The sequence below is a fragment of the Aspergillus eucalypticola genome, assembly GCF_003184535.1.
Source record: "Aspergillus eucalypticola CBS 122712 chromosome Unknown BO83scaffold_5, whole genome shotgun sequence".
Taxonomy (NCBI): Eukaryota; Fungi; Ascomycota; class Eurotiomycetes; order Eurotiales; family Aspergillaceae; genus Aspergillus; species Aspergillus eucalypticola.
In genome coordinates, this window is record NW_020290279.1 from 1,390,963 (window position 1) to 1,417,046 (window position 26,084).

Consider the following 26,084-nt stretch of genomic DNA (forward strand, 5'->3'; position numbering starts at 1 on the left):
CCATGGAACGTGGTGGTCAGGATATGTGGTTGCTTGGCGGGGTAGCGTGGGCTTGGCCGGGCGGGTAGAGAGGATGGTGATGATGATGATGATGATTTATTTTTATATACTTTCTCGAGTCGGGGAAACGAAGACGGAAGGATTATTCAGCCTTGAGAAGGATGTGAGGATTTTTACACTATGTGGAGTGTGATTTTAGGTTCGATTGGGAGGGGGGGTGATACGGAGAATTTAGAAGCATGACTGCCATGCTATGCTTTTGCTTGCTTCTAGGGTTAAGAATAGATCTCGAGTTTCCGACGCTCGGTCGCAGAACATGTGCGTGGAAAGCGTGTTAGATTACCGAAATGGGACATTTGAGGTTGTACAGAACGGCGGAGCAAGAGAGACAGAGAACAAAGACATTTGAGACAACATTAAAAATAACCCTCGAGGAAAAGCAAAAACGAACAAACAAAAGCAGGTCAGTGTTCAAACGTGATCCTAGTCATCGTCGAGAGAAGAGAAAGGAACGTTAAGCGTAATCCCTACCATGTCTCATCATGCCATGTGGCCGCTGGCATTACGGGGGGCCGGGCTCTGGCGGCCGTTTCACCCATCGCGGTCGTATCGTTGGCTGGCAAAGTCCAGGATCAACGGCTATGAATGGGTGGCCCCAGTTTCAACAGCTGCCAGGGAGCTGAACGGCGGGGACTCACTGATCGGGAGACCACCAATAAGCAAGCCATTCTGACTTGAGGTACAGGAATTAGTTGGCAGTGGTCGGCAGGTGTCAAGGCACTATCATGACATTTCGAATCCTGCCGAGCAGGTGTCGAGCTGAAAAAGGATCGGAGTCACTTTCCTGTCCGGCGGTAGCAAAGCAGGGTGACCGCGCGACGGAACGAACACACGGACACCATGACGAGCTCTACTAGGGGAGAGAAGCGGCACCTGCACTGCCCTTTCTGGAGAGAATCAGCAAAGTGTCCCTGGCACCCGTATCTCCCACACGCCAATTGGCGCAGTCAAAGCGTCATCCACCGAAGCTGAGCGGCCCGAATTTCGAGAACGGAGACACCCAGAATTCTGGCAGGTACGTACCAAAAGTCTACCGACCGCCAGTTCCACCGCCATCATAGGGTTCAGTGCATACAGATTCCCAGTGAAAGGGCGGTGGATTCCAGCGTCGACGCCAGGTGTGGCTGCATGATCTGCATGGCATTGGCTGACACGGTTCAATGATCCTCCGTAATTCCCCAGCCAGTCAGTGCCAGCCCATGGACAACCAAGACTTTTGCGGCTCGGAGGGAAATGGGCCAGCCGTAGTATGTATGGCTGTGGGAGGGTGGATATGGGTGTTTTGTGGTGGTGCGAATGCGGCGCAATACGGGGTTCGTCCATCAACACGTGTAGTTGACAGTCCGTGTTCCCCTTTTTTTTTTTTTTTTTTTTTACTATTTTTCATTCTTTGGCCCGCTATAGTGTGGCTATTATTGCATCCCGAGACGCCGTACACTTGGGATATTCGAGAAGACGACCACTTTAATCTCGAGTACGAGATTTGATCAGTCTGCGGACGGAGTTTTTGTCGCTTATGCCGTCATTCACGATCGGCCCCCGTAGGTTTGTTGTTCCTTTTCTACTTTACTCCATTCTTTATTTGCTTTTACTGCATCGATGCCGAGTGATGATTACGAGAGAATCTTCGTCAACATGGTTCCAAAGGAGTAGTAAACATTGCTTATACATTGATGCACTCAAAACCGAAATCTAGTCTAACAGGGGGCTGAAACAAGAGATCGCATAATAGAAACCATAGAACAATAGTGGAAATTGATCGCGCGGGAAGTAAAAAAGAGCACCCATAGTCTATCCATCCAGAAAAATGTCCCCCACGACCCACAAAACTCCAAGGCTTTCTTCGCGGCTGCCACCGAGCGAGTCCGGCTCGCTCAGGCGTGCAGCCGCCCCAACTCTAAGTCGTATCTTTAGTACAGTCATCCATGTAATAAAAAACCCGAAACCAAAAACAGAATTAAACTCGACACTTGAGAATTCAACCAAGATTATGCAATCGCTCATGCAAAAGGAAATCACCAAATAAAAGAAAGAAGATCAATAGCAGAAAGCAAATAGAGTAAAGAAAAAGGAAAGAAAAGAAAACCAAGACTCCTGGTCATGTCTGTTCCATGTTCATGCCGCTCATAACGATAACGCTCAGATAAAGTACCCGCAATCGATGGATTAGGTGGTCGTAGATCAAACAATGCGTTGACATCTGTGAAAATCAAGTATTAGTCGTACGCTCCAACCCAATCAATCTTTGTGTTGGTGTTTACCAATTCATGTCACCATTCTCATGCTTTATTTCGCCGGCTTGCAGTCTACGCAGATGTTATGTTGGCAGATCACACATCTCGGCTGGTTGTCCCACAGCTTTGGTCCATCCCCACACTGGCAGCAGAAGTATAGGCTGCCATGGTTGACCGTACCCCGGGAGTCCTGGCTATTGATCCCAGGCATGCCATGTTGCTTTGCATGGCTGTGGTGTAAGGAAGCACGGAGGATGGACTTGTTACATCCCAACATGGACGGCATCTTTGCGACAAGGTTCCCCGACAGTTCACAGTTTTGGGGAGGTGGAGCGTGTGCGTATGGCGACAACTCGTGACAGTGGTGCGAAACAGTGTCTTGAGTATCAATGTGGCAGTTCGAGCAGCGTGGTTGATCGCACTGAAGGCAGATGTCGTCAAGGCCTAGCCGGTGAGGTCCAGAGGAGCAATCGCAGCAGTACCAGACTCCAGACATGATGGTAGATGATGTTCGAGGGGTAGCTATAAAAAGTGTAGAAGGTATCTTGGAAAGCGATGAAGAAGCAAGCTAGAAGGCAGAGACAATGAATTGAATCCGAAGCTGTTTATGTGAATGTGTTTGTAGTAGTAGATGAGAGTGAGTGAATCCATATCGAAGGCTGGGGTTTGGAGGTTATTTAAAACCTCAAGAGAGGTAAGAGAGAAGCACAGAGACGAGACATTGTCACTAGCGATGATTCAGAGCCAGGCCCCAAGGCGCCCTCGCCATGGTTGTGGCTGATCTCACGAAAAGGCGCCCTCCTGGCCTTCATCTCAGTCATCAAGCAGGTGCTATGCCTGATCAACATCGGGGCCGTTCAGGTTAGGGTCGATCAACCAAAGTGGCTTGGCAACCCCATTTTCTTTTTGGGACCCCGAACTGCTCGAGTACCTGAGCAATCAGCAGTCCCAGACTGGGTTGAATCATATTGGACTTGTCTCACTAACAGACATCGTAAGATATGCTGTCCGAATGTTGACTCAAAACATTCTAGGGTCCACCGGATACCTTCGCGAAAGGCGGAATCCGCGAGGCTTGGAGGCTCTCGCTTTTTGCCCGGGAGCGCGCCCACTCCGCCCATGCCCTTTTCCTGCTCTCTCTATGGCTTAATTCCTCATTTCGTAGGAAATTGGATTATTATTCCCCAAAGAATATTGGTATTTTTTTTTGTTGCTTGCTTATTTCCCTCTTTCCCTTTTCTCTCCCCTCCCCCTTCATTGCTTCTGGACTCGCGGAGTATGACACTGGCACTGCGGGACCTGGGCACTTCCATTCTACGCTAGACTACAGTATGTTGCCTGGTTGCGGCCTTGAAGGGGGCTCCACTTTAGTTAACAGCGCGCGCAAATACAATTCAGGCAACATCGTGCCCTGTGCCTCGAAATTCCAGATGCCACAGTTCGAGACCTTGACTGTGACTCCGATGTTGACCGTTCATTTCCCCTAGTTAATGGGGCACCGATAAGCCTATTCGTGATGCTTCCGTCGGTCAAGCGTTCGCGACTCCTGCTGCTCCAAGTAAGCAGGCACCCATACTAGTTCTGCCTAAGCCATCCAAGCCCATCGATCACCTGGGCACATGCCTTGCCAAAATGACGTCTTGCTCACTTTGAACGATGACTGGGTGCATTACAAACCTCATGTTCCGGTTTGTCATCTTTTGTACTCTTGTTCTCTTTTGCACTTTGCTCTTTCTGCTTGACCTTTGACTTTCTTCCTTCCGCTGTTTTTCTTTCCTGTAGCGCCCTCGTTTTCTCCGACTTAGTGCTCCCCCGTGCCTATTTTCGGCTTCTCCGATCTCCCGCATGAGGCTCCATGTCATGTGCAGCCAAGACGGCCGACGCTGACTCCCTTCGGCTCCATCTCCAAACCACTAACGAACAACGAACATCATCCATCACTAGCAACCGGCACTAATGTACTAACGTGTCCACGTCTGTTCAGAGCTGAATCTCGCTACGAACTAATGGGGGCCTTATCCTGAGTTCAGCTCTACATGGTGCACCACCTACGGCATTGTCCGTAATAACGGCACAGCAATGGTGCAGCAACTGCGGGGAAACTTGTCATGGCCAGTTCTAGCTCTCCATGACATATCCGACTAACGATCCTGCCACAGCCATGTACCCTTTTGACGTTTCAACAGGACCGTTATCTCCGATGATCATCACTCTCCTCAGCTGTAGATGTCAAACTAATTCGTGATCTCACTGTGCATCGGACCATCCTGGCAAAGTCTGGAGGCCTTCAGGGCAATGGCGCACCGCATTGCATGATATTACACGCACTGAAACAAATTGGAAACCGTCCCGCAGGTCAATCCATACACGTGTCGATATCTACATCGATGTCAGCGGACAAGACCGTCCCGATCAAGCAGGTTCGGCACGTATTGACGAACATTAGCAGGTTTAAGGTTTAACTTCAGGTAGAAAAATTGTCAGTGACTTGAAAATACCTCAAAGCAGCACAGGACGGGCCGGCTATGAGTCAATCTAGCTGCTAAACATGGCTGCCTTCTGAATGGAATTATGTTGATGAAGACTGTCCCACATTCTCTCGTAGGCATCACACTGGATGGTATGGGGACATCGCGAACGTAGATAGCCCACCCCTTATCGACACGTGATTTTGCACATGACATCATGACGGAGGTTTGCCCTGTTTGCACATGGTGCCTGTCACGTTCCTGGAAGCACTGCCAATGCAACCTCTTGCCAACTTCAGCTCTGTCCCCCATCGTCGCATATCGCTTCACACGGGCTTGCTTGTCTCGCCATTATCTCGCTCTGTGGAATCTGTATATACTTTATGTTAATATGGATACATATGTGGGTTGACTTCCCTGTAACTGGCTAGCTGACTGTTCTCCGATGCGGAGGCGTTTGTAAGCCTTCCACGTTCTGTTTCAAATGGCGCGCCCAGATAGGCGCGTTAATTTAGCGGTTGCCAGGACTATTCCGCCATTTCTATTGTGCGTATGTGTATATGCATGCTATATTGTCACCAAGCCGTTATGCAGTATGTGCCCCCTGAGCCAATGGCCTACATCCGCCGCTAATTGTCCGAATCAGTTGACTACCTGATCCGCCCTCTCCCTAAATATTCCCGAGGCAGTCGAGTTGGCGCTGGCATAGCCATTCTCGTTATCTTCTACATACTCATCGTTGTCGTCATAATAACATATCTCCGGCTGTTGTATAATATCACCCGCAACCCCGGCTTCCTCCCCCGATCGTCCCCGCCGACGAAGGAACAGCAAGAAACGGAACCGTCGGAACGCCCTCAACGCAGGAAGAGAAAGCATCGAAGGACAAGAACTGCTGAGAAGCCAGATAAGACGGATATAGACATCGAAAGAGGTGCAGACGGCAACGCTGACGGTGGTGCAATTCCTTTGGATATTACCGGGTTGGAAAGTTTTTATACAAAAGATGTTTTTGTTTGCCAAGAGGATGGGAGACCACTTTATTGCTCAACATGTTGTCGCTACAAGCCAGATAGAGCACATCACTGTCGAGAGGTAGACAGATGTGTGCTTAAGATGGACCACTTTTGTCCTTGGTGAGTTCCTCTTTCTCAATAGTACTGTACCGGCTTGTGATTGACATTCGATCAGGGTAGGAGGCGTGGTTTCCGAAACATCGTTCAAATTCTTCATACAATTCGTGTTTTATACTCTGATATTCTGCGGATTCAGTCTGATAATATGCGCAACCTTTACGGCAGAGATCATCCAAGATGTGAGAACGGACCTTCAACTTCGCTATCATACAACTAACCGTTATCTTTCGCATAGACTGGGGGCGCAAACGTTCATCTTGCCATTGGTATTGGACTGTAAGTACTTTGTCCTAGCTTTTATGTTTACTAGGTCACCTTCTAACCATCAGTAGGAGCTCCCTTTTCGGGCTTTTCTCCTTCGGAATGACTATCAGCTCCTTACAGCTCGCGATGTGGAATCTGTCCACAATTGAGAACCTGAACCGTTGGTCTGCAGTCTGGACTCTGGCTATACGCGTGCCAGATCGTATGCTGGCAAGGCTCGGCCCCGAGTCACGATGGGCACCCACATTCCGCACCATAACATACCCACTGCCACCTGTGCCTCTATCTCCTGAAGCAGCAAGAGATTACCAGCCACCAGAGAAGCAGCACGTCTTTGCCATTCTCCAAACCTTACCTGGCGAAAATCCTTTCGACCTCGGAAGCCCCTTCAAAAACCTCCAACAGGTCCTGGGGTATTCCATCATCGACTGGTTCTTACCTCTCAAGCAAAGCCCATGTGCAGACCGCACTACAGGGGACAGTTTCTACGAACTAGGACCGGTAGTGTCCCGTCTGAAAAAGGAGGCCGGACTAAATCCTCCATCCGAATCCCAACCCACTACACAGAATGACACCGAAAGAAAACACAAGCGAAGACGAAGTTCACATAGACAATCGCAAGAGTGACAAATTGGTTAATCCATAGATTTCATCGTTTGTTCCATCATATACTAGCGCCCGCATTGACCTTCCCAACCACCCATACCAGTTTCTCTTATTGCCCTTTTATTTTTGTATTTTCTTGGATACCACCAGTCCTTTTGGCTTTCCCGACTGGTGACATTCTCCCTTTGCATACATAAATAGCTTGGGCTCTATTCTATCCATACATAACTAATACAGACTGAGATCCTACCTCACAACAACAATTACCGGTACGTGGATAAATAAAAAGAATGGATAGGAAAGGAATGTAGTAGTGGTATATTCCGATTAGCCCGGAGAATACACCCGCACGTGGCAATAGCCTCACAATTTTCCGTGGCGTAGATTTAACCCCTCCCCGTCTATAGTAGTAACCAGGGATCAAGTTCCCTTAGGTTCCGAAAATCATATGCTATACCCGAACTTTATCTGCACTTCATCTTGTGATCACTTTTAGACAGTAGTAGAATGGACACCATTTCTTTGGGTTATTATGATAGTATTGACCACCTTGGTGAGCTTCGTAGGATATATACAATGTGTTACTGCGCAGCGAGGGGACCGACCCTCCAAGGTGAATTCTGGAACAATGGTCTATATATCAATCGTGCAGATGTAGTGATTTTGAATACTGTTTAGGAAAATGAAGATTGTATTATCAGACGATTGATCTAAAGTTAGCTAAGTTGTATGGTACTGGTAGTAGTACTGATTCGTTAGGGTGAAACTTCCGAGTTCGGTAGTTATATATATAACTAGTAGTATTTTACCGCAGCGACCACTGTTGCAATCGTTAGAGAAATTCGACCAGAGTATGTCAGTACTACTACCACAACTACTAAGTTTTTCGTTACGAATTAATTCGCATCATTGGTAGATTCTTTTCGCAGAATGTGCTACTACTAGTGAAAATGATCTGCAAGAATCTATACATGTGCTGCCTAAATCCGTCTCGAGTCGGCAGGCAGACAGGCAGGCAGCAATGAGGAAGCCTAAACACCACCCACTACAAAGTATAATTAAGCGTAAACATCAGAACCAAAACCTTAAACTTCCTAAAGTACACGTAGTAAGATGGCAGAATTAATATACAGAAATCCAGAATCTATCTAATGTACAGGTAACCGGAAAACAAAAACCAGAAGCAAAACCCAACCGAACCCAAACCATCTATCATACATTGTCGAGGATCATCACGCGCAAGAAATATCGAAACTGAGGGTATTCATGATCGTACAGGTCGTAAAGGCTGACATTTCCATGAGAGTCGTGACTCGTGTGCGATTAAGGATACACATAGGCATAGGATGGCGTCGATGTATCTCAAGCAGGGGTGCAGGTAGAGCAACGGGGGTGGTCGTTGCAGCTGGTGCAACGGCCAGAGCTCAGCGACGGGTTGTTCATGTTGCCGCACTTGCAGCATACCCACCAGCCGGCCATAGAGGGTCTGACGGCTGCGTGGACTATGGTGGTGTTGGCGTTCTGGACTTGGTTGGTCATGGTTGCAAGACTGGGAAACGGCAATGAGATCTTCAGACTGGGTTTGGGAGATATGGAGATAGGACCAGCTTGGGGCAAGACAACTAGCCAAGCGGAGGACCGATTGAGAGTGGAGAGGGTCTATGGAGGGTGTATATAACGGTCCAAGAAAAGCGAGGTGAAAGGAGAGTAACTTGAGTTCTTGTTGATAGTCTGAGATTGATTGTGCGACGGATGACGATGAGATGGAAAGAAATAATTGAACAGAGACGTCGATTACGATGCTTATATGTAGAATCAATTGCAACAACAGATGCGCGAATTCATGTAACCTTCACAGTCGATGAGTTGTCCAGGCACTGCGGGCGATATACCTGGGCAGACAGTTCCTGCAATTGAGGTGCCCCGGCCTGCATACATCAAAGACGAAGCCAGCAATGTAAAGCTCTTCCGATAAGATAGATGGCATGCGCGTGCTCCGAATGGGTCACCTCGTGGTCAGGGACCCAAAGGGTTGAAACGGCCCAGGCACCTACAGGCAGAACCCTATAGGCATTGCTCCATTGATGCAAGCAGATGGCCCGTTCCCTGGTGCGCTGAGCAACGTCTGTCCCGTGAAAATGGGGCTCAGGGCTGTGCGTGACTAATAGACGCCTTATCCCAATGCTGCCCCGAAGGATTGAGTTCAGGTATGCGGGCAACAAGTTTCCAGGGCACACTAGGTGGCTTAGCTGAGTCGTGGCTGGTTGCTCCAATCAGAGTGCGTCAGATCCGACGTTCCCAGATGATGACACCTGAAACAGAGGGCCTAGTGAGAAAGAGTTCATGAGCAAGTATCCACAGTAGATTTTGAGTCGAACGAAGGAAGCGTGTGGCTGGCTACGAGGAGAGAGTAGACCTACGAAGGTGTAGATGTCAGAGTACTATAATCTCGTCAACTCCCAACTCGAAGACGAGCGCAATGAGAAACTCAAGACAACAGACTGCCTAAGGAGGTATGTGTTACTATGACCTTCACACCACACCCAAGGTGTTTTAGTTCGTTCCCTGGCAGCGTGTTTGAGAGCGCCTGGAGAGGAATTTGCTTCCCCATCCATTGCAGGATATTGCCAGGGTGCTGAAGGGGCCCGAAACAAATCGCGCACTCCCTTCGCTTGTCCGGTGAAGCAAGTCAAGTAGCACTGGGGTGGATAACAACCGCCGCAAGGACCTTCAACCGACCAGAGCACGCCCGTCCCATTGTTTCAAGGGGGCTGATTGATGCCCGAGGTTATCTGCATCCCTTGGCTTGCAAGAAGCGGGAGACGGGGTGCTAGTTATGGCTCGAAAAGAGGACGAAAATGATCTAACCACCCCGGGAGGGCACAGTGTATGCGACTCCCGCGGCTGATCAAGGTTGAAGCCGCCCGGGACGTTACGTGGCTCCCAGCGGCGGAACTGGCAGACGCCATTCTCGCAAGGCAGATGTGTGCCGGACTTCCGTCGATAACTTCATGGAAGGCTAGCAGCGCCCGTTGGATCGACAGACAGTGATGGTTGAGCCATTCTTCTAGAAATTCCGCCCGACTCCACCGGGATGGCCATTCAGAGCCCTTAATCTTACTCGGGCTGGCAATAGGCTCCATACTGGGGCCACCGAAAGAGTGCCGAATGCCTCAGACTCGTCCGGGATGACATCATCCGCTCCTAGCTTGACAAGGCGTAACTGAAGAAGGTGGATACGAGGCCACGGATGATTTGCCCGGGCACCCGGGTGGGTGGAGGGCAGCGGTGCTGGAGCGCCTGAGACGGAGCAGGAAAAGTCACACAATATCGGCTGTTGAGACCGGACTAATAAAATGGTCTTCAGACTAAGGATATTAGTACTCACGGTAAGTAATGTAATCCGTGAAGAGGGTCTGTGTCTTTACACCACAGACGGAAAATGGCAGAGGGGGGGGGAGGCAGGGGGAGGCAGAGAGTGGGACTAACACAATACTGTAACTGCCATCATCCTCAGCTGGGGATCACCGACAATGCTTGACGGGTTGACGAAAAGGGCAAGAAAGTCAGAACCCGTGATACCTATCGACGCCCAGTCACCAAGCGGGAGACAAAGAGAAGCGAGATCATGATGGACATGATGGATATGAAATGGGGAGGGAAGAGATGCTCCAACCCCAATTAGTCCAATTAGTCAATCAAGGCGGGCTGCTGAGATAAGCCGGTGCGGCTCCCACCCGAAAACCAGCGATTGCGAATCCGTGGTTGGCCAACTGCCATTTCCACAGTTCTGACTAGTACGAAGTAGTAGTTAGCATCTACTTACTTTCCTTCCTATTCTCTTCCACACTTCTTTCCTTGACTAACACTACTACAAACAGACAGTATTGTATATCAGACAACAATAATTTTGGAGACCACTGCTCCGGACAAGTACTAGTGCTACGAGTGGAGAAATTTATCCTTCCATCGACATTCGTCCGTGTTTCGGAACAATACTACTGCTTGGAATCCGTGTGCTTCGGATTGGATTGTGGTGCTTTTTCCTTTTCTCCCCCCTCCGCGCATCTTGCGTCACACGTTCTCCGCCTCAGATTCTTGAAGATCGCTTCATCTTCATCTCTTCATCTTCACATCAATCTATCTTCTCCTTCTTCCTCCCCGCACCGAGTGGAATCTCCGGCACTTTCTTTGATCCTTTCATTCTACTCCCTTCTCCTGAAATCCACTGTCCAGTGTTTGGTTCCATCAATCAGTGAGCGCCATCCCCTTCAAATATCGCCCTCTATTTCCCTCCTCCGGTTGGTCTGTCCTTTCGGGCATCGGCCTGTCAATCGCTGTCAAATTCCTCCCTTCCGTTTATTTTTCTTTCTTTCCTTTTTTCTTTTCTGCATCTTTGCCCCTCCCCCTTGCCTATCACGGGGTCATTTTGCCCCTCTGGCATAATTCTTCTTTATCATCTACTGCTCGTCTCGTCGGGTGCCTGAGCGGCTTTACACCCAACCCACCCCCACAGACTTTTTTATCCTCTCAAAAAGTCCGTTTGTTCATCCACTTCTCTTATCCAAGTCCTCTCTTACTTTTCTTTTCCGCCCTCACTGCGAGTTCGGCCTTGGAACCTCCTGCGGAGCTTCTGTTGAACGACTTGCGCTGTCCCAACCCCACATTTCCTCGGTCGGAAATAGCGCTTCGCAGCCCATTGTTAATCTGAAGTAGCTGCAAGGGTTCAGGATGGGTCCCGCTGCGCGTTACCGACCCATGTCTCCCAGCGGATCGCGTATGATCGATCCTATGCGGGCCTCCACCGGCACCGTGCAGCTCAGTGCTTCCTACGATCCTTACCACTCTGCCGGCCGTCCGCCATACCCGGGTTACCATGCCGATGTCAACTACGCTTCTTCCTACGAACCTCGCCTGGTGCGAGAACCCCGACTGGAAGCACAACCCATCTCTTCCACAACATACCGAGACCCCGGCCATTCGACCAAGTTGAGGACCGAGTACGCCATCCGACCGCGAGTACGGAGCAGCACCATGTCTGCGGTGGATCCTCGCTATTCCTCCGGCCGGTATGACACACCTGCATCGCCCTTGTCCCGGGCCTCCCCCGTCATTGTCCCCGGTCACCAGCGAACCCCTAGCCCGCGTCGAGACCATGACCGTTACGTTGTACCGGCCTCCTCGCCCCGACACCACCGGCGGCATCATCTCTCCCACATCGATTATGCCAGCGATACTGGGCACTTGGACCCACATGAGGGAGCAAGGCAACGAGTGCCTCATGGTGGATATCCGGTGTACGAGCATAGCCCTCGTTTGCGGTATCCCCCCACTGGCGGTCTCCGGAAAGGCGAGGATATCGACGACTATGATGCTTATTCTTATACCAATGCATCGGAGCAGATGGAAAAAGACTCAATTGCCAGGCTGCGCTACGAGCGAGGAGCTTATCCAAAGAATAGACCACTTAGTCTGACTGGCCTTGATGACCCTCACTTGCTGCCTCGCAAGGAGTCAAGAGCTGTCGGGCCTCCTCCGTCTCAGAGAGGCTTTGACAAATTGGACCAAGGCGGCCGTGTGCGGCGTTCCACGCACGGCTCCGCTGACAGTGATGTAGATCTGTCGAGTGCCCGGCGGCGGTCCTGGCAGAGGGCCCCCGTATCCTTGCACCAAGATGTCGATGAAGGTTACTCTTCTTATAGGGATGAGTACGACCATGGTCCCCATCGCCGACACCGGCGACATGATGACGATGCGAGTAGCCGGCACTCCTATGACGATCGTACTTCAAGGCGAACTTCTGCTAAGAGCGCTGTCGCAGCTTCAGGGTCGAGCACCGGCCTTGGAACCGCAGTGCTCGCGAGTGGTTACTCGGACGACTTTGACTATGATCTCTCACCCCGGCCCGACCGTCATCGCTCCCGGGACCGGAGCGCTCGGGATCTGGAGTATAGAAGGCATCACAGTCGATCGCGCAGACCTTCTAGACGTCGCTCAGGAAGCGAGTCTGATGAGCATACCTCGGATGAAGACCTGAAGAAATACCGGCGCGAGCCATCGGCGCATAGGAAGCCTGATGGCTCGGATGTGTCAGCCAGTGGCAGCGAGCGACCGTCTCATTATTTGACAGTCGATCGCGTCCATCGCCGGCGGTCTCAATCTCGTCACCGAAGCGAAGATTTGCCGCGTCACAAAGAAGCAGATGTCAGCCGCCCAGACGAGCTCCAGAAGACTGAGCAGGCCACGTCGAAAGATCAGGATCCACCTGCGCCCAAAGGAATCCTGAAGCGTCCCCGTGAGAAGTTCCCGGAGGAGCCCAATCCCGTACGAGAAGGCGTGGCTCCATTGAAAGATGCGCACAAGAAGGGAATCCCTCCTGGGGCCCGGTGGACGAAGATTGACCGACGGCTTGTGAACCCTGCTGCCTTGGAGCTTGGCCGAGAGCGGTATGAGGAGCGAGCGGAGTATGTGATCGTGTTGCGAGTCTTGACCAAGGAGGAAATCCAAGCGTATGCGGTCAAGACGCAGGAAATTCGAGGTAAGTTCCCAGAGCTTCATGGATCACAATGCGTACTAAACAGGTGTGTAGATGCTCGCCGGCAAGAGGTCATGAAGGAGCGCCGTCGGCGTCGGGAGGAGGACCGTCGCCACGGGCGTAGAGTGGATAGTTCCTCGAGTGATGATGAAGACGAGGATGACGAGGCTGCGACTCCTCTTGCTATCGAGGGTGCGCCTGACACGAAATCGGGGTCCAAGACCGCGGCTGAACCCGTTAAAGCAGCAGTATGATCATGTTCTGTCTGTGCAGATTTTTTTGTTCCAATATTGTTTTTGTTTATCTGGTCATTTCCTCAGTTGCAATACCTCTATTGTTCACGTGATTACATGCTGGTCCAGATCACGAGTTGGGAGGAATAGAGAATGAGTGTACAACAGCGGACCGGCGTTGCTCGAGATTGACGGAACAGGAATGTATGATTTATGGCAGTGCCTATTAGACGCAATGACCTGGATGCACGCGCAATCAAACAAGTCAAGCAATTACAATTGGAAGTCGTTTGGATTTCAGCTGGTTCTACGGCATGTGGTGTACACAATACGGAGTAAGTAGTAAATAGGAAGTAGTATGTGTGCCACTTCATCCACCTTGGAAAGGGAGACAAACAGAAAAGAAAGCAGAAAGGGTAACTTTCTCACATCACTAGCGCAAGATGTCAGTGGCAATGCGCGACTTCCCAAAACAGAGAAAGAGAAGAAAATAGCAGAGCATATTACTATCTAGTTAAAGGAAGAGGACACCCCAAACGGTCTTCTGACTCCGTCCAAGCCCTGGTTACACTTCGTCCTACCTGAGCCTCCTTCCTCAGTGGTTGATCCAAACGAAAACTACTCACAGCCTAGTAGACAAACTTCTCCCACCTCGTCAATGTGTCATGTCTTGTGTGACCCTCTCTGCCTGGATTGGGTATCATTCTCTTGGTGCCTAGAGTAGCCCTCCTTTTTCTTCTCCTTCTCCCTCTCCCTCTCCCTGTTTGTTCTGTTGTGTGTATTTGTTTGTTGTGGCAAAAATTGCCCTTGATTTCTCCTGACTGGTTGGGTGTCGTGTCCTGTCTGCTGCATGGCATGGCTATGTGTATGTGTCGTTGTAAGTAGGTGTGTATGTGTAATCATTTTCTTCATTTTCCTTTCTCGCTTTTTTCACCCACCTTTTCTGGTTACTACAGCAGGTGTTCTCCCTGCGCCCACTGGGTATCTAAAGCATATTATTACTGTAAAGGTCGATAGAAACATAGGTCACTACAGAGAAATGGAAAGGGTTGAAGGCAAACTAAACTCTCTTCAATCCGGAATACCACGACTCTCTCCCAATGGTTCTGGTCCTGGCGTTCTGGCTCTGCGTTTACGTCTATCTGCTTGTTTCCGATGCGCATGTGAACTTGAGAACCAATAAATAGGAATATGTGGAAATGAAGCATGACGAATCTGCGTGTGTGGGGGTGGGTTTTTAGTTCGGGTTGGTTGGAAACTTGATAGTCATTAGTAAACTTCACTATTTTACTTACTTTTGGAGGATTAAGGAGGAACCGGCTTTTGAGCGTGTGTGCTGATATTTAGTGTTGACTGATATTTAGTGTTGGGAAGATACAGTTTTGTAGTAAAGAATTCTAGTCCACTAGAAGGATATTGTGGTCGGGAGGGATGATGGGATACTTGTCAGTTTGATGTAAGTAGATGTCATGGCATATTTCTTTCGTCGGCTTCTGACTGCTTGTATGGTTTGATTTTGAGTTCTTGGAATATAGTATAGTAGTAGTTATGGATGGTCAATGTAGAGTATATCGTCATGTCATTGCCACCTGATCGTTGATTGGGAAAAGGGATTGCAGGACTCGGATAAAATAGGACGAATGAGGGGAGGAATAATAGTAAACAATCTTCCTAAGTACCTGTCAACCTATCTATCATATGTCCATACACCATTCATGCAAATAATGCATGCACATCCATCCACGCATCACAGATGGATAGATAGATACATAACCCAGACAGACAGACGGGAGAAACTCAATCAGCCAAAAGTCACTCCCACCATTTCAATATCCCACAAAGATAAGTAGAGAAAGCAAGTGTATACGTATCTCAATAATAGATAATACTAACCATATAATATGACTTCAGTGGCGTCCTCAGTATTCCTTTCGCCGAACAAAGCCCTCCCAAGGCAACCAAGCAAACAATCAATCAAGCAAGCAGGCAAGCAAGAAAAAAAGGCAGGCAAGCGGGCGGCGCCTCACCTCTTCTCTTCCCCAACCACACCAAACAAACAGATCTGGTCAGCTTAGTAGCCTGTCAGTCTCAACCAGTTTTTGTTCTATTTCTTTCTCAGGAGGGAATGTCCCATGATCGGAGAAGGGTAATATTCCGGACAGGGCAATAAAATCAAGTAACAGGTCTGAGTGATTGAGTTTGTGTCTTTTCCAGCCGGCTTGGGAGGACGGGTAAGGGAAAGAAAGAAAAAAAAAGGATGAAAACGAGGAAGGGTTGGTGGTTTGTTTGTTTGCTTGGATGGGTAGAAGAGGAGAGGTGAGTGTGTATGTAGACAGATAGGAGTATCTGCCACTGCCAGTGTGATGCGATTAGTCCCCTAGAGACAAATAGGAAGGTAGGTAAATGGGCTCTTTGTCTGCCTTGTGGGGTGATGAGGGGGTAGAGTAGTATATGGGTGATAATATGCCTCACTCTATAGTGAATGGTTTAATAACAAAGCATCTCGTTGGATTTGGCTAATATATGAGGGAGAGACATGTTGGCTCAGGACATAATTTCATAGGTTGGTGGGTTATATTGGGATGGGGTGATTACATGGTTTACTTAGTTGACCTCCACCGTAAGGCTCTATCCTATATGCATGGGTACGATAATAGACTGGTTCTACTATTACGATTTCTGTTTCTATACTATACTATACTATACTACCACACATATACATGATCTATCTAGATTCAGCATGTGATGTGTAATGGGGTACGTAGGGCTGCTTCTGCCACCATTAATCAGTAAGACAAGTCTTACTATCTCGAATTAGAGGACCCCATATAACTACAGACACCGGACTAACTTCACCATCACAGTATATACCTTGGTAACAAATCAATATCTACAGTAAGTAACAACCCGGTCCTGCACCGGGAAAACTAAAGTAAGCAAGCAAGAAGAACCGTTCCCAACGCTTCTGCTTCATTGTTTCATTTGGCAGCAACAACAGAAGAAAAAAAAAGCGCATGTCGTCCCGAGTCACCCGAGTTAAGGTTTCCGCTGCGCCAGATTGAGTTTTTTGAGAAAAGGATAAGGGAAAGTAAGGGTAAAAAAAGGCTGATTTGCTTTGTTTCGTGTGCTCGGATATGCCATGCCATGCTATGCCGTGTGCCATGTCAGGTACGGAGTACACATTGCTGTATGTATGTATGTATTTGGGAGTCAGTAAGTACTATAACTACGAACTACTTTGTGGTCAAGTAAATAATATCTGGTCTAGATGTAGTATCCTCTGACTACTGATACAACTAGCTAAGTCGCTAGCTAGCCCGTAATATATATAAGTTTCATCTGAGATAGAGGATCTAACAAGGCGTCTATGTACGTACGTGCCTCCAATTTCAGAAGCGAAAAATGCAATTTCCACTACCTGCGGGATAATGATGAGCAACGAAACATAAAAGTAAGAAACGAAAAAAGGCTCGGGAAAATCCACATCACCAGGATGGCCGACAATCACCCGTTATTAGCTGCCGTCGGTGCGTGGGAAAGAAAAAAAATAAAAGATAAAAAAGGGAAAGGGAAGGGCGAAGGGGAGACAGAGACAGAGGCAAGAGAGGGAAATTAGACAAAGAAGCTTACACTTCGCACCCCCTCCCTACAAGCTTACGGAGTAGAACATAGCTAGACTCACCACCAACTATCCAAAGTAACTAACTACTAGATAGGTTTAAGTCCACTTAGTCTAGTACGCAAGTCTAGGTTACATACCTATCGTTGCGCACGAAAAAAATAAAAAAGCAAAAGAAAAATAAACCAACGGCAATGAATCACAGCACATCAATTTAATTAAGACCTACATGCCCTATGTACCTAGTCATGCAGGCTGTCAGGCTGGAGAGGAGGGGTGAGTGAGTGGTATTGTGTGTGTGTGGAAAAATTGTAGGCGCGTGTGTGCGTGTGTGATAGCCTACGGATAAGTCAATTAGTTAGTGTTAGTTAGTTCGAGAGATGAATCAATCCCATTCATTTCATTTCCCCCTCCCCTCTCCAACACCATCTCCCCCTCCGATCAACAGTTAGTAGTCCCGTCTGGACCCGGCGTGACATCCTTCTGTTTGTGATCATGATGGTCACTACTACTTATTCACCTCCGTATGCTTTTAGTTATTTTTTATTTTTCCCCTTCTATTAGTCATTAGCTAAAAATATCTCTCTCATCTATCTACTAGCTGAATAGTACCAACTACTTAGCGAGTAACAAACTAACTAGTTAGTTAGTTCCCTACACACACACACACATCCAGACTCCCATTTTCCCATGAATTGTTCAATGTTTCTCCATCTTCGGCGGCGTCGGATGGTGGGGCCGGAACACCAGACAACAACAACCACCACCACCACTACTAATAGTTTAGTCCGGAGGAAGAGGGCGTGAATCGTTGGGCCACTGGCTGGCTGCTGCGCCGGCGGCCAGCCCTTAGGGCTCAGAACACATGTTTCTGTTTCTGTTCTTTACTTACTTATTTTACCGGACTAAAATCTGACAGCTATGTTGTATTTATGTATGGTATTGTATTATTTGTTCGTTACATTGTTTCCATTCCCCATGGGAGGGAGGGAGTGTGTGTGGGAGATTTAGTAGTTATACTAGGTCGAAATAGGCAAAAAGATAGAGGACCTTCTCTCTATACCAATTAAGATTCAAAGAAGGACTTGTCTACAACTTAAGGTGAATAGCACCTTCGTAGATAGGCTGAATCCTCCTTGAACCACTTACGTATGTCCAATACAACGCGGAGATTGTTGCTTGCCTTCTTGCTTGCTTGCTTTGCTGAATATCCGCCCGACGGGACATATCCATTGGGGTGGTGAAGTAATCTGGAAGCCTAGATTTCAACTCTGGTTCTGGGTTTAGTTTATTGTGGTGATGGGAGGGAAGCAAACATTTGTCATCCTTGGGAATTATTTGTCAAAGTTGAAACAAGAATTCATACGGAGTACTACATTATTAACAGTGTAAAACTAAGCAGTTTAGAGAAGCATTCTTACTATATACCTATATGAAAAGAGACACAAGCTACACCTCCGTAACCGAACAAGCAAGCAAGCAAGCAATCTACGGGCGGCTCTTAGCTACCTACCTACCTATCTACCTACCCATCTCCGTAGACCTCAAAACCCGAACCCGTCATTCCATCCATCCATCCATCCGTCCGCTTGCTTGCTTGCCCGGTGCGGAGAATATAACCCCCCTCCTGTCATCTCAGTATCCTGTCATGCGTGGTTGGACAAGGTTGTAATTATCGGGGGGTCTGGATTGGAGGAAAGGGAGGGAATTACATAAGGGGTGGGAGGGCAGATTTGAGTAGGGATCGGCATGTAGGGTGACATTCGTGGGAGTTAAGTATGATGATGGCTGTTGTTTAATTGTTTGATTTGATCGTATGTATGTATGTGCTGGTTTGGGTATTGGTGTTACGTTACGATGGTTATGTTTGATGGTTTTCGAATCGGGTGTCTGATGTGGGATTGTTTAATTAATTAGGGGGATTGCTTGAGGTAGCTACTTGTAGGAGGTTAGGAGCAAAGTCTGATTATTTGGACTGAACAAAGTGATTTTCTATCTAATGGTGGTAGTTGAAACAAATGAGACAGAGCTCCGGCCGAAGTATCTTCCCCAGATACAGGGCAATAAATAACTATGCAGTACATACAGATGTATAACTCGGTGTAAAACCCAGCGCTGTGCAGTAGTAAGTATAGTCAGTGACAGGACAACACGCATACATACACACATACATACAGTTACTTACCTAGCTACATGACATCGGATGTAAGTCCACGGTCGAATATCGGACATTTAAGCTTCCCGAAGTTCAAAGGAAAAGGAAATGTTACTATATTATCTACCTATGAAGAAAGGGGTCAAAACATCGAACCATGGTTCATAACTCCCATCTGATTTCAAATCAGGGTAACCATGGAGCGAAGAAAATGAAAATACGTGGGCGCGAAATGTATTGGGTGACTTTTCTTTGTTCTTCTTCAATTTGGTTTTTTGCTGGCGCTGCCTTGCATCTCCTGCCAAGATGGGTCCAGCCGGTTGTTGATCGGGATTATTTGTTCATCCAGTCTCTTTCTTTTTCTCTCTCTCCATGGGGTAACTGCCTGACATGGAGAGAGGTCTCGCACTACTATCTTAGTAGATTCTCTGTTGGTAGATGGTGTATGCATGTCGTGGTGTATCAACTACGAGCTTGGTGGTGGTGGTGGAGTGGATGGGCATTGCTCACTGCTCAGGTACGGCCATCAAAAAGTCTAGGTCGCTCGAATCGATACATCCCACACACCTTCATCCACTTCCTAGTCTAGATACCTCACGGACTATCGGACTAGATACAAGGGAGGTTTAGTGCTAAAAAAAAAACAATAATAATAAAATAAAAAGAGGTGATGCCCTACGTATTAGAGCGGCAGACCCACTCACACATGATATAATTACTCGACACACCAAACTTAGTAATGGTAGTCCCCCAACGGCGACTCGACCATCGTAAGTTCGTTCGTTCGCCTAAAAGGATTCTGCATCAAGCTAGACCAGCGTTGTTCTGGACGTTGCAGGATGATGTTATAATTACTTTTTCTGCCTTTTTTGCTTTTCGACGACTCGGCTTTCAATAAATTGAGGGTGGGAGCTGGTAGGCTATAACGGGTGGAGTCGGACTGCGGGGCAAACATGGTGATTGCTGGCCCGTCGTGCAATTATTTACCGGTTCAAAGATCTCCGTTGCGATGTTTCGATGGTTATAATATTGGCTGATATTACTTTAGCCATCGGGGGATGATGGAGACATGACATCGCCATTACATAAGGGTTCATGTAATAGACAAGATCAAGATCAAAGGCAAAAAAGGTAAGCATACTACTTACCTTGTAACCCGCACACTCATCATCAACTGCTGCACTTGAGATTTTCCATCCGTGCTCCGTACATAAGGCGGAGAGGGTGTCTTGACGGCACAGACACTTATGCATGCTAGGGAGCTGATCCATCCAGGTATCCTTGTAGAAGGCTACTTTGACAAGCTCACTATCCGTAGATAGTTGATCTGTCGGACAAGGATTGTTCTTAGTACGGTCGTTAAGAGCAGCGGCCAACCTGATGTGCATACGGCCCCCAGTTGCCGATCACCACCTGAAGCATGCTAGCCATGATAATAATTAAGTGGGAAGGGAAAACGAGCCAGAACGGGTCCCACCGCAGCTGGATGCGTCTTTTTTCTTATTGTTTTGCTTTCTGAAGGTGAGAATGATGGAGAAGATTAATGTGGCGCAGTGATTGCGCGCTAACTTTTCAGAATGGGAGGTTCGAGAAACACACGGTAGTACAAGAGGAGAGTTAGAGGCAGCCAGACAACCTTCGCATAACCTGCCTACTTAATACTGGGGAACAAAACAAAATTCGTAGGCTGTCGTGTCGTGTTCCTCGACAACCACTGCCATTGGTAGGCAGTAAGTACTTGCGGTAGCGCAAGCGCCGGAGTTGACCTCCGTCTCAAGCGAGCTCAGCTCGACGGGTACCAACCACTACTGCGTACGGACTTTACTCCGTAGAACCAGACCGTGGTTCAATTCAACCTGTAAAGTGTGAACAACTTGCTGTGTCGGTTCTTGCTGCTTGGTTCCATAATAATAAACACCTCACTTCCCCCCCCCCCCCCCCCAGTCGATCCGATGATATCAAAGGGAGAAATTAAGTGATCCACCCAGGGGTTCTGATTCCCTGTCGGAGTCGGAAACGGAGCCCCCCGTGATTCGGGCTGAAAGTGGGCTCCCTTTTTAGTTCCTGTTTTGCGATCTCAGTGTGGCTCCGCTTTTGTTCCCTGGCACCCAACCTGCCTTTCCTTGGTTCGTTATCGGTTTCAGCTGGAAACCTTCTGTTCCATCTGCTAGTCCACAGCACTATGAGTAGACTACGACAAAGTATGTGGATGAGAGACATAAAGCAACTGGGCCCGACGGGTTCCCCGATGTTGCCGTGCTCCCGAGAGAGGCATTGATTCTAGATTCTTGTTTCATGGAAGTACTTGGGTTCGTTCGTGCGATCTTCTTCCGAGGAGAAATACGAGGTTTCACCGCCCAGATCGAACCAGTCGTCGGTCCTTCGAACAGGTAAACCTTCAACTAGTAAGTATGGAGTAGTGAGTAGTTATCTCGACCTGTCGGAAGGTGTCGCAGCTCGAACTCAACCTCACACTCATCTCGCATCGATGGCTCCATACCCACTTTATCTAACCTACACCTACCAAACAAACTTCGAGGACCTGCCTTTCCTCCGACTAACCATCCAGTTAGTCCCGCGCGCTGGGGCTACCGTACCTAATCTATTCAAAGTTCCCACCCTCTAATCGACACGCCTGAATTCTCCCGAGCACGGCCTCCCGTTAGGACCCATTCAGGGAAGCCGCTTGTTGGACCACTCGGTGACGGTAAGTAGTAGGCGATGATTGTGGCGGTCGCGAGGTCTGGTGACTGCAGAGCCTACCACCATTTGTAGATCAGACAATGGCTGAGACGCGATGAGTAAAGTCCTACAAAGAGAGTCTCACTCATCGCCATCCAACGTATCCAATATGGTTCAGCATCAGGTACGCGGAGCACCATCACCCGCCAATGCTGGATTGGATTCGTAACCCTCCGGTCGTCACATCGCCCGGCTCCGGGCCCCAATCGTTCGCCAAAGCTTCGCTCCGCTCCTTCCCCTCTTTTGTACCTGCTTAGGTTCCATCGCAAGCTCGGTGCTACTTACTTGGTCCAAAGTCTCGAGTCTCGACAATGGTTGTTCAGATGGGTCTAACGTCGCAGTATCCGTATTACTCACCCACTCGTGGTAGTTCTGGAACTGTCCTTTCCAGAGCGATTACTTAGCAAGGTATAGTAGTATTTTCCGGGACCGAGGAAAGAGACCAATCAGAAGAAACAACTCCTGTCATCAGGAGAGTAGCAGAAAGAGGGGATATGGTTGGAAATGAAGACTAGAATCAGAAAAGGCAAGCCGAAATAGTAGTCAAGTGAGACAGGAAAGAAGCACGAAATGAAGAGCGAGAAGGCAGAGACCAGGAGAGCGACCGGGGGGGGGGGGGGGGGGGGGTCACGGAACTACCACATAGTGCGAACGCGGACTTTAGCACCCTGCATCGATCACAACGAGAAATGCCAATGACAGGGAAGGAGGAGGTCTGACACCGTTGCTTGCGTTCAGCCCAAGGACTCCACCAACCCGACGCTAAAGGCAGCTAAGGTGGTGAGCATGCCACACACATGGCCTCCTGGAGGGTGAGATTTGCGACTGGGCGGCGCAGCAACTCAGCGTTTGCGAACTTGTCCGAAAGAGGGAGGGCTTGGATTACGACGACCTTTTCCACTAAGCCCCGTCTGGTAAGTCTCCTGTGTCCCTTTTCGGTTCTCTGAGGGAAGGAGACGATACCAGCTACCCACTCAGTAATCTTAGTATTCCTGCGATGGCGTCAATGATATGTTATGGCCCGAACCGAACGGGCTAACGGTGGATTGAGTGGACGGAGGATGAGGAGAAGACGGAGCAACAACAGCAGCAGCAGCATGTTGGAGACCAAAGCTGAGTCTGGAGCTCCCCACAAGCTACACCAGGTCCGGATCCGACCCCTCCTTTGTTGGTTCTCCACGTACTCCGTGCTTGACAGCTAGCTAATCCCATTCATCTACTACGCCGCACAGAGGTGGTAGTTCACCATTGTAGCCATCGGACAAAAGGCGTCCCAACAGTTGCAGTCTGGCTGCAGTAAAGTACACGGCATGCTTACTTTAGCTCCTGCACGTCGAGGAAGTGTTAAACCTTCCCATTGTTGGTGGTGGTGGTGGTGGTGCTGCTGCTGCGGACACAGCATCGGCCGGTCCCCCTTTTAAACATATATTCCGAGACAACCATAACGGGAGGCCCTTCTGTGCCGTCCGATTCAAACTTCACATGGGAGTGGGTGCACGAGGACATTCTTATGCTTTTCTCGAACAGGAAAAGAACAGCGGAACCCCCATTCTCTGGCGGGCATCGGCCAGAAGAATCGCGCTGTAACAGTGTGGCTGGGGGAAAAGAAAGTAACTTGACTTATCTGGCCAGTTTGCTTTAGTTGCTCTCCGGGAGGCTAGAATCGTCGAAGCACCACTTTCTTTGATTTCACCTCCCATACCACCCAATCGCCAAGTCCCACTAACGGTGGAGCTGCCGTCTGATTGCACGGAAGCCTCAGTGGAGCTGTCCCGTGAATTCTGGCAGGCTGACTGAATGAGCGTCCCCGGCTGAATATGGAGAGGAAGAGAGAAAGAAAATTTGGGCCGCGCCCCGTCAACGAGAATCAAATCATGACCCTTCCCTACGATAAATAAAGTGGTGTTGTGGCCACGGCCCCGTCGGCCCATCCGGGGCGTACCGGCTCCTCCTGGCCATGGACACTGCAGTTGGCTTCAAGGATGATTTCGATCGCCCAAGGGTAAGAGTAGGTTCATCACTTCTCAACGTATGAAGGTGTCTTGGGAAGCATGATGCAGGAAGCTAGTCGCCGGGAAGCGGCAGGATCAGGAGCCCACCAGAGTGCCAATGATGATTGATCGGCCGCTTTCCAGCCCAAGAGCTGGGGTTACACCGTCATTACTTTCCTTTCAGCAGCATCATCAGCAGCAGAATCATCATCATCATCATCCGCATGGGAAGGGTGAGTAATAAATTAATCGACCGGACACCGTTAGGCTGTCTCAAGTTTATTCGAACCGGGCCGGGGAGGGATGGATAGGATTGGACGGTTACTGACAGCATCAACTCGCAAACTGCCAAACTTTCGTCATCCCGAAGAGAGAAAGAAAAGCAAAATTGAAACAGGAAAAACAAAAAAGTCAAAAAAGAAATGAAGCAAACCTGAATCTGATGGGGCGTACGGAATACCTCAAATGCCACTGGTCTTTGTGTGTGTGTATGTGTGGTGGTAGGAGTAGAAATTGATCTTGATTGATGGGGAACTCGGGAGGGGTGCCATTCGTTGAGTGGCGCCTTTGAGATGTGGGAACAAGGCTGACCGCAGCAAGTCAGATCGGTCGTTCTCATACCGGAGTGTAACCAGATCGAGTCGCGTATTTCGTATTATTGACTGGATGTCCCGCGAACGAAGAAAAACAGGCAGACAGATGGGGCTAAAATCCTCAGAGAGGAAACAAATGGCGAATGAAATTGACAGATTAGGATTATAAAATAGGAAAAAGGAAAATGAAAACAGAAAATTGGCCGCGATGTTGACTGAACTGGAATTATTCCATAAGAAGGAATATCAAACAAACAGTCTGGAACAATTTGACCCATATCAGCAAACGCAGACAACGGTAACGATGAAAATAACGTCCTCCATGACACGATCATCAGCACTATCGCGGGATCAATAGATGGCTAGAGCTGTGGTGACTGGGCCGATCCATCGAGCCAGCGTCACAGGCCATGTCTACTAAGTGGAGTTGGGCTGGGCTGTTCAGGACATGGAGATTATGGTTTGTCAATCCAGGGTGCCATTTCAGTAGCTCATTATCAATAACGATCACCATTGTGAGCTCTAAACTATGACCCTTTAAGCATGACCGGGGGCTGGCCGGCCATATCCTAGGCAGCGACTCGTGTGGGTGGGAATCAAGCTCTTACCCGGTGGTACCTGGATTGAATCTCTGAGAGATCCCACTCCGATGGTGGACTCGACCAAGTGGTTCTTCCAAACCCATGATATCCAGTTATTTCCCAAAGACGAGGATTATACTTCGCATCTATAACAAGATGTTTGGACGGTACCGTTCAATCCGACTACCTACCCATCAAACTAACAACGGCTACTGTACTGTGCCTAATCCTCCCGGCGCCAATCTTCATTAATCCAGACCATCCATTTTCTGCCCTTTCCTTCCAAACCTAAAAACACCTGTGTGGGTATTGGAGCCCAACATGCCAATGGGAAATTTTCTTTTTCTATCTGTTTCCTTTCTCCCCAATTTTTTCCTTGCCTTTTTTTATTTTTTCCATTTTCCCTTTTCGTCCAATACTAATCATTATCCTCGACAATTTGGATGCCTTTTTCCCTTCACGCTTTTACTTTGAGAGATGTTTGGGGCTTGTGAACTTCTTTTTAATTGTATTAGCAGAGACAGCAGCTCCAAGATGACCGGCCAAATGACTCGAGATAGCGTTGACTGGGCGAAGTTAATGCAAAGAAGAAAAATAAAAATGCCAACGAAGAAAAGAAAAAGAAAATGACAGCCGATTAATAATCCCGGCCAACACGATCTGTCACGGCCATATTGACACTCACCCGGCCGGATGCACACACACCCGCACACCCACTCTGCTCTTAGGGTGGTGTGGGTGGCAGGTGCTTGCTACTTACCTACTACCAAGTAGGTAAAAGTAGCTGCATGTTCTCCCTCCACTACCCTTGCCTTTTAAGTGGCAGCTCGCAAGCCATGATTGTCACAGTAATTTCATGAGATTGTT

The 26,084-nt window shown here is 48.6% G+C and overlaps 8 protein-coding genes across 8 annotated transcripts; 4 read left to right on the plus strand and 4 right to left on the minus strand.

Annotated features, from left to right (window-relative positions):
* Positions 1–2,216: 2,216 nt before the first annotated feature.
* Positions 2,217–2,880, minus strand: BO83DRAFT_205849 (uncharacterized protein). Its single transcript, XM_025526677.1, has one exon. It carries the CDS (start codon positions 2,788–2,790, stop codon positions 2,347–2,349), a length of 444 nt encoding a protein of 147 aa, XP_025391373.1. The 5' UTR covers positions 2,791–2,880; the 3' UTR covers positions 2,217–2,346.
* Positions 2,881–4,925: 2,045 nt separating this feature from the next.
* Positions 4,926–7,023, plus strand: BO83DRAFT_435242 (DHHC family palmitoyltransferase). The gene is made up of 5 exons (XM_025535873.1): positions 4,926–5,355; positions 5,409–5,898; positions 5,954–6,077; positions 6,134–6,174; positions 6,231–7,023. The coding sequence occupies exons 1-5, from the start codon at positions 5,247–5,249 to the stop codon at positions 6,787–6,789; spliced, it is 1,323 nt and encodes a 440-aa protein (XP_025391374.1). The 5' UTR covers positions 4,926–5,246; the 3' UTR covers positions 6,790–7,023.
* An 839-nt stretch (positions 7,024–7,862) lies between these two features.
* Positions 7,863–8,743, plus strand: BO83DRAFT_355724 (uncharacterized protein; the record flags this gene model as incomplete). The annotated part of the gene is made up of 2 exons (XM_025529162.1): positions 7,863–8,425; positions 8,627–8,743. Exons 1-2 carry the CDS (start codon positions 8,210–8,212, stop codon positions 8,741–8,743), a joined length of 333 nt encoding a protein of 110 aa, XP_025391375.1. The 5' UTR covers positions 7,863–8,209.
* Positions 8,744–9,835: 1,092 nt separating this feature from the next.
* Positions 9,836–10,407, minus strand: BO83DRAFT_396622 (uncharacterized protein; the record flags this gene model as incomplete). Its single annotated transcript, XM_025533146.1, has 3 exons — positions 9,836–10,068; positions 10,157–10,252; positions 10,359–10,407. The coding sequence occupies 3 exons, from the start codon at positions 10,405–10,407 to the stop codon at positions 9,836–9,838; spliced, it is 378 nt and encodes a 125-aa protein (XP_025391376.1).
* A 1,092-nt stretch (positions 10,408–11,499) lies between these two features.
* On the plus strand, positions 11,500–14,260 carry BO83DRAFT_396623 (uncharacterized protein; the record flags this gene model as incomplete). Its single annotated transcript, XM_025533147.1, has 5 exons — positions 11,500–13,306; positions 13,358–13,495; positions 13,757–13,871; positions 13,974–14,029; positions 14,061–14,260. The coding sequence occupies 5 exons, from the start codon at positions 11,500–11,502 to the stop codon at positions 14,258–14,260; spliced, it is 2,316 nt and encodes a 771-aa protein (XP_025391377.1).
* Positions 14,261–19,451: 5,191 nt separating this feature from the next.
* BO83DRAFT_376156 (uncharacterized protein) lies at positions 19,452–19,976 on the plus strand. Its single transcript, XM_025530640.1, has one exon. It carries the CDS (start codon positions 19,543–19,545, stop codon positions 19,897–19,899), a length of 357 nt encoding a protein of 118 aa, XP_025391378.1. The 5' UTR covers positions 19,452–19,542; the 3' UTR covers positions 19,900–19,976.
* Positions 19,977–21,916: 1,940 nt separating this feature from the next.
* On the minus strand, positions 21,917–23,151 carry BO83DRAFT_386305 (uncharacterized protein; the record flags this gene model as incomplete). Its single annotated transcript, XM_025532661.1, has 5 exons — positions 21,917–22,069; positions 22,338–22,356; positions 22,410–22,451; positions 22,850–23,044; positions 23,093–23,151. 5 exons carry the CDS (start codon positions 23,149–23,151, stop codon positions 21,917–21,919), a joined length of 468 nt encoding a protein of 155 aa, XP_025391379.1.
* Positions 23,152–24,097: 946 nt separating this feature from the next.
* BO83DRAFT_206335 (uncharacterized protein) lies at positions 24,098–24,819 on the minus strand. Its single transcript, XM_025526678.1, has one exon. The coding sequence runs from the start codon at positions 24,660–24,662 to the stop codon at positions 24,213–24,215; it is 450 nt and encodes a 149-aa protein (XP_025391380.1). The 5' UTR covers positions 24,663–24,819; the 3' UTR covers positions 24,098–24,212.
* Positions 24,820–26,084: the final 1,265 nt, after the last annotated feature.